The sequence below is a fragment of the Acyrthosiphon pisum genome, chromosome A2 (assembly GCF_005508785.2).
Source record: "Acyrthosiphon pisum isolate AL4f chromosome A2, pea_aphid_22Mar2018_4r6ur, whole genome shotgun sequence".
NCBI lineage: Eukaryota > Metazoa > Arthropoda > Insecta > Hemiptera > Aphididae > Acyrthosiphon > Acyrthosiphon pisum.
The window spans coordinates 4,128,640-4,142,129 of record NC_042495.1 but is presented as its reverse complement, the minus strand read 5'-3'; the positions used below and the strand labels follow the sequence as shown (position 1 = coordinate 4,142,129).

The following is a 13,490-nucleotide window of genomic DNA, read 5'->3' as shown; positions in this document are numbered from 1 at the left end:
CAAAGTTAAGAACTGACGCTGAGGCTGATTTTTCCGTAAACAGAAGTACATTCAAACCGATATACACCTACGAGTATAATATACTAGGTGTATATCTAGAATTTACCGCAAAAAAAAACTACACGCGGTGAAGCTGGCTTATTCAGCAGGTATATAATAAAATATCATAAGAAATATAGACTGACAGACAAACTCCGCTCAGAATCATTTTGTGTATATATTCTATAATTTATTTTTAATTAAAATGTAATACGATATCTATTACAGTGACCAACTAAATGATGAGCACTTTCCACTTTCTTATTGCTACCTATAATTATTGTAAAAATTAACATTGTGTAAATTTTAAATGCCAATATTACTGTGAACATTTTTTTTTTTTTTTAATAGGTATCCATTATAAAATTTAGTATAAATGCTCTTCTCTTGTTTACTCTGCATGAGGAACTATAAAATTACATTTTAGTGACAATACTTCTACAGTCTACTATTATTTATTGGTATTCTGTAAATATTGTTTTACTTGAATTACGTAACTAAAATCTTAAACGAAAAACTTTTCTCCCGGCAATTATGTCCCCCATTTGTTTGCAGAAAAATAAAAAAATACATTACAGAAAAAACTGTATCTGTTTTCAAGTATTTTGATAAGTAAATATAAATACACATATTATACTTTCAAAATTTTTTTGAAAAATGATTTGTTAGTCAAGCAATTAGCTATTAATTTATCTAACAATTAGATATTATAGGTATTACATAATTATTATAATATTTTTTTTTTGGATAAGAGAAACATTTACAAGCTGTATACAACTTAATACAATAAGTAAATTTGATATCTTATGCAATATAGGTACTAGGTGTGTAGACATGAGAGAAGGAGGCATCCAATGACACTAGGTACTTCAATAATAATAAATTCCATTTTTGTTTAATTTAAATATTATTTAATTTAGTAATTAATTGTTGAAGGCAATGAACTTTTTATTAACTGTAGTCAGGAGTGATATGAGGGGAGTAATTTTATTAGTGATTTGAGTTCATCAGAATATAATTAACTGCTATTACATTTAAATCAATAGGTATTGACGTACCAAGTAAATAGGTTTTTGTTTTTTATTATTTATATAGCTTCTAGTACAAGACTATTGCAGCTCGATAATTACATAAGACACACACATATGTGGACAATATTACACAACTATCTATAAATATCTTACATGATAGCAATAGTTTAACGTATTACGTAACATAACAAGATTAGATTGCTTGCACAATTTCAAAGTATATAGAAATAATTAAATAAATATAGTTAGATAATGAGTGGTAGGTACTGAAATATTATCTATGGAGATAAATGTTTGTGTAAGACCTCGGTTAGGAGGGAAAAAGAAAAGAAAAATTAAGGAAAAACGGAAATTTTTACACAAAATTGGTTTTTGACAAAATCTATTTTGGATTTTGATGTAACTCTAAAATAAATTATCGTAGATACATACAATTATCACTGGTTGTTTATATTAGCATTTTCTATATACGATAAAATTTTCAAAAAATACTGATTTGTTTTAAATTGTTTATGGACATTTTCAGTTTCCAATTTTTTGTTTTTTGTCCTATGAATGTCAATAAAATTTTATTTGTCGAGTAAAAAAGCTTGAAATTTGAATATAAGGCTTTTAATATATTGTTGCAATGACATTTGAAAAATATTAAAATTCATACCTAATCACGATTTTATTTTTATAAGCATTTAAAATTCGAATTATTACAAAAGGCATAAAAATCACGAAAATGTACAAATTATTTTGAGTTAGAAATTCCTAAAAAAATTCCTTTTTAAATCTATGATTTTAGAATGTTATACAAGATTCTTATAAATTATAATGTTATCTACCTAATACCTTTATCAAAAAAAAAGTCTATAAGAAAATAAAATTAAATTTTTATGAACGTTTTACGAAATTTATTTGTGGTAATTTAGACCTCTCTCTCTGAAGTCTTATTTAGGAAGAACTTGGGGTAGGCACTTTTATGTACGTATATATCTGCGTTTATAATAATTATTATAGTAATAGTTGAATACCATTACAATATTATTATTATTTAACCCTTATTCTAATCTGAGCTTATTTTCTAATCATTATAAATGGATTTTTATTTAACATAGGTAACCTATATACCTGTTACATTGCATCATTTAATTGGATATTTAATAATTTCTAAATTTTCTTAGTTATACATTGGTTGATCATTATCATAACCATTGGATAAATATCTGTTTATTTTTCATTAATAAATTGGTTTTTCCTATTGAATTATAAATATACAGTATACACTAACATACTTTGGACAATTAGCTTTTGCCTGGATAAATATTATTATGATACCTACCTACATGCGAGCTACATTCACATAATATTGCAAACTGGAATTAAATAAGCCAAATACCTAGGTAGGTACACGTAGTTTGCGGTGGTTCACGTCTAGCCGTCTAGGAACCCTTAAAAACAAATTATAGTTTTTTCTTTTTTCATATATTTTATAGAATAATAATTATTATTATTATGTCTACAATGTATATGTCATATATGTTTAAGTTAACTCTAACTATCAACAAATTAAAATAATAATAATTGGAACATAATTTTGCAGTATATTGGTCAACATTCTGATCGTAACCAAACTTTAAATACTTATGAGGAACTAATCAAAGATGGTCAATCTTCTTGGGTGGCACTTTTTTATATGGTCATATTTTGGTTTATAATGTGTCGTAACAAATAAAGTTATCTTGGTGGAAAACTTTTATTATTTTATTAATCTCGTTATTATTCGCCGATCATGTAACGATGAACTGAAAAGCAATCTATGTCCTGAGGGCTATAATGCTCTTTGATAATAAAATGTATTTATTGTCAAGAATGTACATTCATAATTATGAGGGAGAAGGGAGTTAGCACAGAGGAGGGGGGGGAACTCTAAATAAGTCTCTCCCGTCTAATAATCATTAAAATATAAATTATTATTTTAGATAACCAAAAAAATAACCAAAAAAATGTATGGGAACATTTGAAATTTAGAACATTACTAATGTATTAAATATTAATTATAATATTAAGTACCTTCCTATTTTAATTAAATTATGATAATATTAATTTCTGACTATTTTATCTGTAATGCCGTCATTTATTATATTTGAATACAAAAGTAATTCATATAATAATTATGCCCTAATAATACCTACTGTGATCACAGCCGATAGGTATACCGATATAAATTCTCAATTTTTAATAATATGAATACATAATAAAATTAAATTTTCGAAATATAATTTCGATGCCTTTCTATAGAATTCATGAACGTATTAATTATTCGTATGTGATTAATAATAATGTTTTGTTATTTAAAGGCAATGAGATTACTGATTTGGGTATTGTATTTTACAGTGAGTTAAAGTTTCATGCTCACTTAGATAAAATTTAACCAAGTTCCCCCAAGCCCTCCCCCCTATTTACGCCAATGTACTTTATTGTAGGTACATAAATAATATATAATAAATATAAAACGTATAACTGTTATACCTAATATAAACGTTATAAGTCATTAATACGCGATAAGTTTTAACTGTTTTTAATTTTCTACAAATTAAACAACTACAATATCATTTTTTATATATCATTCATATACGTAGGTATATTACCTAATATGCATAGTCACAATTAATAATTGTCAATAATATATTTGGTTGTTGTAGTTTCCGAAAAAATAAAAAAAAGTACTACGTCAATTAATTTGCATTAGTTAGTATGATTTCCACAAGCGTTGAAGTTCAACCCGGCTCTCAACCATAACAGAATCAATAATTTATAATATTATAATATTCTGTGATCGATGCACATTCACAGAGTAATAATAATTGCAAGATAGTACTATCTTAAATCGTGATGTAAACGCGATTCAATCCACAGATATATAAACATACGTATGTTTAAAATTTCTATATCTATGATTCAATCCCTATTTACTGATAAGTGATAACAATTAAAATATTGATAATAACAAATTTGGGTAATTTGACACAGTGTATTGGCACACCGCGTACCTATTATTTTAAATAAAGATAAAGTGATAGACACAAAATGTTGATTAAATAATATTTATTATTTAATAATGTACCTATAATAAATAATAATTCATGGCATTATTTTATTTATAATTTTAATATGATAATATAGTTAGCAGTGAATGGTGTTAAATAAGTTATTAATGTGTTATAGGCACAGTTATATTGCATTATAATTTATAATCTATATCTGTGGTTATAACTTATAAGTTTCTTTTTTTTAAGATTATTAAAAAAAAAAAATGTTTTATTTAAAAATACCTGATATAAATGTACCCATATTCGATGTAGAAGATTCAGCTTTATCTCGTTTGGAACATTTTTCAACTTACGCTAAATTAAGTGACAAACCAAAATACTCTATGTATCTGAGAAACTCTACGCTTCTAGACTACACTGGATTTCTGTGCCTTAGGTAAACTTGGACTAAATGTAAATTGTAAATTGTAATATAACTATTACAATTATTTATAATCACTAAGTACTAATTTATTTTCATAAACATGTAGATAAATTATACTTTTTTACTACCTATTTAGGATGAGTTAATTTAATTGACATATAATATGAATACCTAAATTTAATATTTTTATTTAATAGTACTTATATACAAATAAAACCAAGTTAACTATACGCATACTATACCTAATAGTTAGGGTACAATTTAATTGAAACTCCTGCTAAGAGGACACTACCTATGCATTTGTTGTCTTCGTCTAACACAAGTACGAGATAGCAAATTTCCATTCACTAGTTTCAATAGTGTGCTGTTAGATTTAATATTAGAGTGACCCATTACCTAACTTTTAAGTAAGAACATTATATGAGCTTAATAATCGCCTTTTATTTTATATTTTAATTTTCATGCGAGATATGAGAATTTTTAATTTGTGATAGGTATGAGCATATCCATATCTTGCTTGAAAATTTAAATATCAAAAAAATCACAGATGCTTCAGCACACTGTGTGAACGAAAATTTGCTTTACGTTTGGAAGACAGGGACAACCCACGTATGGGTAGAGTCTTCAATGAACTGGTTTGAAGGTACTAACTAAAACTCAACTTGTTTACTAAGACACAGGATGCTTGAAAATCCTAGATTATACAAAAAACTGTATTATTATTACTAGAACATAGAGTCCTAGATTATACCTAATGTAAATGCATATTCTTTTATATTTGAGTTAAAATATTCTTATTAAATAAATGAACAATTTATTGTTTTAAATCAAATTTGAGTAGCTGTATAACTTTTATTGAATTTTCTTCACATAGTATGTAAAACTGTTGCGCAGTATAGAATAATATGCTTAAAATTATAAATCTTTGCTTACAAAGCTTCCTATAATTAACTATAGCTATCTAAATGTATAGTTTTGATTAAAAATATAATTTAAATTATTTTTATAATTATTTGAAGTTTGAACAGATACTTACTTTTAAATGTAAATTTTAATAAATTGTATTATAGTTTATTGTTAGAAGTTTTTATATGGTTAACTTTGGAGTCAAGATGATTATTTTGGATGAAAATGTTATAATTATAAATGTCCAATGTTAATTAAAAGTTATATCTAGTGAATAATGTAAATTATAAATTCACCCAAACAATTTATGAAAATTATATTGATAGGATATATTTGGTAGGATATTACAGTAAATCTATATATATAAAGGAATTTGTCTTCCTGAAGGATCAACATAGAGCCCAAACCACAGTATAATATATAATAAATACAGTTGTATATCGTTTTCTATTAAGATACATTTTAAAGAATATTATCCTTTAAAATTATAATATCTAATAACTAATAATTATTATTTTCATGTTAGAGAGTTAGGTCTAAATAATTTGTGTAGTAAAAATTATTTGTCTAATTATGCAATACATTGATATTTTCAGAACATATGCAAGTTTAACCGATGACCACACATTAAAGGAGATAGTCATAGAAGGAGAATGCCGTTTAATCTCAGAACGTTTAAATTTATTGAAACCAAATTTTTTAAGAAAATACTTAATAAAAATAATAGATGAAATTGGACTTTTTAGTGTTACTGATGATAATATTGATGTATTACTAAAAGTATGTTCAGAATACAAGGATAAGCAACATGTACCATGTAATGAATATTGTAGTACACATTCAATTGAAGGTTTGTTTATACAATTATTATTTATAACTGTTTGATATTTGACTATTTAATTTAATTTTTTCAGTTCCTTGGCAAAAATGCACTACATTAGTTTCCAAAAGAAAAGTACACCTTACTCAAGGCATTGCCGTTGTACTCTGCAATCAATGGAATAGTTTATTAGTTGATTTATTTCGTTTGATTTATATCAAATCATTACATAAAATCCGTCGTTCTATGTCTGCTTTACATAATACCAACTTACAATGTGAATATCTTAATGAGAAATTAAATAGCTATTATAATTCTAAAATAGCCTTTTGGAAAAATATTGATGAACAGATATCATTAGAAGAACTCAATTTAAACAAAATATTATTGCCACCTTGCATGTTAATGTCATTAAATTCATTATTCACAAACCATCGCCTTGCACATGATCCACGTTATCGATTGACATTATTTTTAAAAGATATAGGAGTATCTTTAGATGAGACTTTAAAAATATTTCAACAGGAATATTCCAAGTGTGGAAATCTAAAAAGTACATGTACACATTCATGGGATGATCATAAGAAACAAATAGAATATAATGTCCGTCATACTTACGGTATGGTGGGGTCGAAAAAAAATTATCAAATGACAACTTGTGTTTTAATGCAGGTATAATGCATAAACTTTTTAAAAATGTAGATAAGTTCTGATTATAATAATTTAAATTTTTTTAGAAACAAAATATTCAAGTTTCTGATGAAGGATGCTGTCCATTTGTACATTGTAGTGAAGATAAATTAAAAAGTATCTTAGAAGAATTTACATCGATTAATGATATAGAAATGAATATTTTAAATGATTTAAAAAATAGTGATCAACCTATCCAAGCATGTCATTGGTATGCACAAAAGTTGTTTCCTGTATCAGAACCTCTATGTCATAATACACCAACACAGTATTTTTTCAATTCAAAAAAAGTTAAATATTGTCCTATAATAGATTAATAATATAGGTAGATATTACTAAAAATAATGTACTATAATAAATATACAGTGAACAAAATATTAATTTATTGTTTCCATCATAGTAATAACTAATAAATATTTATTTATATAAAATATATTTACACTAAATATTTTACAATTAAGAAATTAGAATTCATATCGCTAACTGTACATATAATAACAATATAATATATAGACACATTCATGAATACTCGTGCATAACTGAATTTGGTGGTGTCCATCGGTAAACCAATTCACTCTTTGAATGATTGCCATGATGATTTTGTGATTTATTTTGAGAATTGCCATAAACTCCATAAGTATCATCTGCTGAATCTTTCGGTGGTTGCCTATATGTTTCAGACCTATTATAACTTTGTGGATATATTCCTGGAAATATTTTAAAACGACAATAATATTAATGCATTCATTTCAATCTATTTCATAAGCTACAAACCATTATGGATGCCACTAGCGTTGACTTTTGCCAAATTCCTAGCACTATAATATGTGGGTTCATGTTGCCTTTGTTGATTCTGTTGATTTTGCCTATCGGGTCTATCTGTTCTATCATTAGCTGTCGTTGTCTGTGGAAACATTCCTTGTGCTGGTAATAATGGCCCTGGTCTTGGTAAGTAATCACGAGGTGGCAAGTTTTGAATGGATTTTGAATGGTACAGTGACTGTGAACGACTTAAATTTGCACGGGTCAAAACCGGTGAACGGGCGTATAACGATCTACTCCCTTCATACAGAGGCTCTGGCAAATCTAAATCAGCAGATAGCATTGGAGGGGAAAGAGCTGGTCGAATAATTTTGTGTGGTACCTGTATTTGACACAGATTCTCATCATCTATAAAATAAATAATACATTATGTATTATTAATTTGATTTTTTTTAGCAGTATAATGTGTAGCATCTTACCATTCAAATCATCTATTGTTGCTTTTCGTTTTTGTGGATTAAATATTAAATCATACACTACGCCTGCAATAATTCCTCCTGCTCCTGGTCCAAACCAATAAACCTGCATAGTAAGTAGTTGGTTTAATAAAATAAACGTGACATAGTAAGCAATAATTTATACTATTGATTATAAATACTAGTGTTTATAAGTAATAACTATAATAAGGTATAAAACAATTAGTGTTAAAGAAATGATTAAGTAATTATAAAAATATTTATATATTTATATAGGTACCTCCATTTAATAAACTTAACCCGTTCATGTGTATGATCTATCAGTAACTTTCTGAATCAACTAGACAATGTTTGTATTTTACTTATGGTAAGCAAATTATATACCTAATATTATGTTAGTATATAATTTGCTGTTCCTATACCTATTAAAATACCATTGTTTTAAAAAACTAATTTTGGATGTTTTAAGTCTTTCATAAATGTTTTATCTGATAACCCCTATTTTCAATTTTCAATTCGGATTGGATTGTTTACCACGATTTTCAATTTTTTAATTTTGATTTTTAAACTTGCAGATTATCAGAATTTTTTGGTTGGACCAGGTAATTTTTTTGAAGTTTGTGATTTTCTATTTTTCACCTTTCACGGATATTTGAGGGGAGTCGCGTTCATCACTCCGTTGTATTTTAATTTGTAAAAACGCGTCATACTTAAATTACCTTCTAATGCCATATATTTTAATATATTGTAATAGTTTATGATGCGAAAAAATGTAAGATAGGTAGGTAGCGAAAACATTTAATTGAATATCGAGGTAGGTAGGTATCGTTTACGAATTATGGTTGCCATTTTGAGCTTTAGATACTCACTATAGGACTATACTAACGCCTTGTCTCAACCTTTAAGGAATACATCAATATTGCAACATCAAATATTCAATTTTTTCCCTATGGTTTCATAGCAAAATAGCTTAAATTTAATCAGTTGTTCATTTTATGGTACAGTTGTACACCTCCTCCCTCCACCACACATCATTGTGATCGTTTTTTCTATAAATATAAAGTTAGGTAGGTACGTTATTTATTGTCATTTACGTACCTATATTTTAATGGCCTAATATGAATATTAAAATTGAAAATTATTATTATTATTATTATTATTACTATTATTCAGGTATTTTCCAATATTAAGGGGATTCGATACCGTGATTTTCTGTCTTCATCTAACACACGCGTGACATAGGATTTTAGACGTGTTCCTTGCCAAATGTACTGAATGATCTAATGCAACGATAAGAATTCTAAAAACAGATTTTAATTTGTTGTGAATATTACTTGAGATTGACTTTTCCACATTTTTTATATTATCCCCCAAATTCATAAAAATGTGATACTAAAAAAAAGTAGTTAAAAAATTGTCGTATTTCAATTTTTGAAAAAGTTAAAATCAAAAATGTGGGAATTTCGATGTCTAATAGTCTTGACGACAAATTCAAATCTGTTTTTAAAATTCATTTCGCTTCACTATATCAATTGGTACGTTTGGCCAAGAACACGTCTAAAATCCTATGTGGCTATGTCGCGTGTGTGTTAGACAAAGACAAAAAATCACGGTATCGTATATTCGTATCCCCATAACTATGAATGATGTTAGATGGTCAATGCAGATTTTAAAGTTATTTAAGAAATAAAAAGTTTAAAGTATTTTCACTTATCAGTTATCAGTCTAATATAGGTAGGTACTTTAATTAAAAGAGCTAAAATCAGTATTCAGCACAACAGGCTTCCGCACCATACCATAACAGGGCGGTAACGCACGTAATAAATAGTATATATTATTAGCAAACTTTAAGAGGCTATAACTTCGAAACTAACTTGCAATTATGGGTGTGTGAAATGTCAATGTATTTATATAATTATATAGGGTAGGTACACATCAGGTACATTCCATATTAGTAGTTCGTTCCTATATATATATAACGAGGTAGTAGAACACAGTAGGTATAGGTAACTATGCACTTTTTTTTTACTTTTATATTTTAACTTAAGCACTTAGGTACAATAGATACTATTTTTATAACTACCTAATGAGTAAGTAGGCAATTATATGTATTTAGTTCTGAAATATTTTCCTCAACTGTTAGAATTACTCCCTTGACCTATGTTCTCTATCCCCACCCTAGAAAACTACCCTAAGCCTGCGCCTCAGTGTAACATAATAGAGTCCTCGTTTGCTAAAAAAATATGTCGCGTAAATAATTAATAATGATTAAACTTACCCAGTGATTATCCCAATGGTTCATAACAAGTGCCGGTCCAAACGCGCAAGCTGGATTAATAAAGGGCATCTGCAAAAAGTTATTCGTAGGGTATATATTTTATAAGGGATCATTGGATTTGTTCTTACCGCCACTAGACCGCACGCGAAGTACACGGCTCCTATTGCCGTTGCCGCAGTTCCGGTCCATTTGTGAAACGTATTATTAGTCACGTAATATGTAAACACGATGAAGAACATGAGTAGCAAGCCTAAGCTGAAACGTTGCCATGGGGTTGTGCTGCTGTTTGGCAGGTCGTATAGACTGGTGAAGTAGTTGCGAGCGGAAACACTAGAAACCGATAGTACCATGGTGTAGAGAATTTGATATTATGTACGTGATACGAACAGAGGACAGTATTATAATAATGATTAACGATTTATGTATCATACAACACACATAATATGATATGGTGCGACGTATATTACAATATTCTTTACCTGTAGATTATCGCAGCTCCTCCTACTGCGCCGCCACATTGTGCGGCTATGAACATAACAGCTCTTACGGGGCTTATCCTTCTTGTGATCAGCATGGCAGTGGTTAAAGCAGGATTTATGTGTCCTCCTGAAAAGAACCACTTATAATCAATTAAAATGTCCAGTGATATTTAATGAACAAACAATAATAATTTAAGACCATGTCGGTAGTCGGTGCATTAACGTAAAACTATTCTTTATCTACGGTTAGTATATACATATACCTACGATATGCGTGTAAATACAACTGAAACATTAAAAGAAAAATGTCCCCATGCACTTTATTGCCCCTAAAAAATGCTGACTCTTATATAATTCAAACTTAAATTCATTATTATTAATATTCGGTGTGATGGTATTCAAAAATTCAAAAATTAAATAAAAGAAAAGATTTAATTTTAAATCAGAGGATAGCGTAGTAGGTATCTGAGTAACTTTAAAAAAAAAATATGTAGTTATGATTTGAATTAGTGTAGGTAAAATTATAGTTCCCAAATATCAAATACAGATAAAAAAGATATCCAATCTGCATAATAATAATTTTATTATAATATGTAACCAGTGGAAATTATCTATAAACAAAAAAAATTTTTTGATTTCCATCGTGATTATCAAAATTGAGAATTTTGTAAAATCCTTTTTTAGTGCTCCCCTACATAGTGGAAAGAAGGTACCATGTATATATTAAGTCTAGCTACCTATCATAGTTTAGGCTCTTCATTTATCAGTGAGAGTCAGGGCCGCATTTATAGGGGGGGCATTGGCTACAATTTCCACAGGCGCCAGTATTTTGGGGGTGCCAACATTTTGTGGTCGGAAATTTGTACCCTTGTCAATAATTGAAACTTTTAAAAGGGGGTGGAGTAGCCGAGCAGACTAGTTTAAAAAAATTTATTTTTGTTTTGTTCATATTAATAATAATAATATATTATATCCATTTTTTTCTTATTAGGTATATTTTCTTATATTATGTACCTATAAAATGTATCTACTGTAGAATATTATTAGGTAGTTAAGTTTTAGTAATTTCAAGATAAAGGAAACAACAATAATTACTCCTTAATATTGCCTTGAAAAAATATTTTCCTATTTATATATTTAAATAATCGATGTTTCTGAATGTGTTAAGGTTGTTTGTTATGTCACATGTGTGAGGCCGGGAAGGACTAGGAGACAATGGTCTTCAGGCTATGTGTTCTTGAAAAATTAATTATGAACATATGTAAAGCGTAACAAATTCAAAAAATGTTTATCACACTTGAGTATATTTATTGGTTTACTGATTGGATGATGGCTATGCAAGAGATATGTCACTATAATTGGTAGTTATTTATTTTTATTTTTTATACTTAGTTCTGTAATTAAAGTTCTGTCATTGATGAAATTTTAAAATAATATATCTTATAAGTGTGTCAAGTATGTACCTGCAATTTTACTTTTTCAAAAACTTTGAAGAATCATCATTGATAATAACTCCTGGTGCTAAATTTAATCAGCTTTCTAAATTTGTTTTTTTCTTTTAACGTTCATAATAACGGCACAACAAAAACGCAATACGTTCCTACGTGACTGCCAAAAAAACTGTTAGAGTTCTTGAGAATATATATTTTTGGCATCTATAAAGTTATAATTTCTTTTGACGGTCGAGCTGGCAATTTGTTTTCGCCCTACCCAGTATTCTGATGATCTACGCACTGCACTTGCTCTGACTGTTGCATCGAAAATAGTGTAAACTATATCATGATTATTGTAGTATGGCGCTGAATACTATAATATTATACTAGATGATGTAGTTTGCAGAATATTGAATTGTAGATGTACCCTACCTATTAGCGCGAAAAATTTAACTTTAATAGAATAGTAGGTACCTATATTGCTCAATGCTCATTAACGCTTTCAGGATATTAGGTATATAGGTACTGTAGTGTACTGATATTATTATGTTAATATGTATATAATAACACGGCATTAACGATTCAAATGTTGAATCATTACTTTATTAGACAATATTAATCAAGTCACACAACGAATTAGGTACTTTTAGATTCTGAACGAAGTGATGAATGTATTGATTTTACAATGATGTGTGTTTTTTTTTTTTTTTTTTTTTTGTGTCTGACGACAACTTTTGGAGCAGTAAAAATGCTTCGATTTTCAAAAGTTGTACCTTTTCTGAAAGGAAAGTGAATCTAGTTGGTACTTTGGGGGGTCAAAAGTGAAAATTTCCCAATACTTTTCAAAAGCGGCAGGAAAAACCTTAAAAAAATAACGGAAAAACGCGAATTTTTACGCAAAACCAATTTTTGACAAAAACGAAAACTTAATTTTACTGTAACTCAAAAAATAATTATTGTAAGCACTTGAAATTTGCAACAGATGTTTATATTAGCGTTGTCTATACAGGGTTAAATTTTCAAAGTGTTTCGACTTTTTGGAGCTATTTATAAACAAATGAAATTTTCAATTTTTCTAAGTATTTTTTTTAAAATAACGATAAAAAATTTTTGG

At 27.9% G+C, this 13,490-nt stretch overlaps 2 protein-coding genes and 1 long non-coding RNA gene across 3 annotated transcripts in view; 2 read left to right on the top strand and 1 right to left on the bottom strand.

The window, feature by feature from the left end:
• The first annotated feature begins 4,308 nt into the window (after nucleotides 1-4,308).
• On the top strand, nucleotides 4,309-7,317 carry LOC100575618 (DNA primase large subunit). Its single transcript, XM_003240844.4, has 4 exons — nucleotides 4,309-4,544; nucleotides 6,035-6,288; nucleotides 6,353-6,930; nucleotides 6,996-7,317. Exons 1-4 carry the CDS (start codon nucleotides 4,372-4,374, stop codon nucleotides 7,263-7,265), a joined length of 1,275 nt encoding a protein of 424 aa, XP_003240892.1. The 5' UTR covers nucleotides 4,309-4,371; the 3' UTR covers nucleotides 7,266-7,317.
• Nucleotides 7,314-13,490, bottom strand: part of LOC100169393 (neurogenic protein big brain) — a 15,251-nt gene continuing 9,074 nt past the window's right edge. The window contains exons 2-7 of the mRNA XM_001948372.5: nucleotides 10,944-11,070; nucleotides 10,593-10,794; nucleotides 10,465-10,533; nucleotides 8,190-8,292; nucleotides 7,723-8,118; nucleotides 7,314-7,655 (exon numbers count right to left, since the gene is read on the bottom strand). Of these exons, the coding sequence (XP_001948407.1) occupies nucleotides 7,468-7,655; nucleotides 7,723-8,118; nucleotides 8,190-8,292; nucleotides 10,465-10,533; nucleotides 10,593-10,794; nucleotides 10,944-11,070 (1,085 nt within the window). The 3' untranslated portion in view covers nucleotides 7,314-7,467. The remainder of the gene's footprint in view (nucleotides 7,656-7,722; nucleotides 8,119-8,189; nucleotides 8,293-10,464; nucleotides 10,534-10,592; nucleotides 10,795-10,943; nucleotides 11,071-13,490) is intronic.
• Nucleotides 11,077-13,490, top strand: part of LOC115034033 — a 5,996-nt gene continuing 3,582 nt past the window's right edge. Inside the window, exon 1 of the long non-coding RNA XR_003839387.1 lies at nucleotides 11,077-12,304. This is a non-coding gene — a long non-coding RNA (uncharacterized LOC115034033). The remainder of the gene's footprint in view (nucleotides 12,305-13,490) is intronic.

What these genes read in the sequence shown, in the direction of transcription:
- LOC100575618 (XM_003240844.4), top strand. Translation starts at nt 4,372, where the DNA reads ATGTTTTATTTAAAAATACCTGATATAAATGTACCCATATTCGATGTA. An exon ending in ACTGGATTTCTGTGCCTTAG is followed by an intron (nt 4,545 to 6,034) that starts GTAAACTTGGAC and finishes TGATATTTTCAG; the next exon opens with AACATATGCAAGTTTAACCG. An exon ending in CAACTTGTGTTTTAATGCAG is followed by an intron (nt 6,931 to 6,995) that starts GTATAATGCATA and finishes AAATTTTTTTAG; the next exon opens with AAACAAAATATTCAAGTTTC.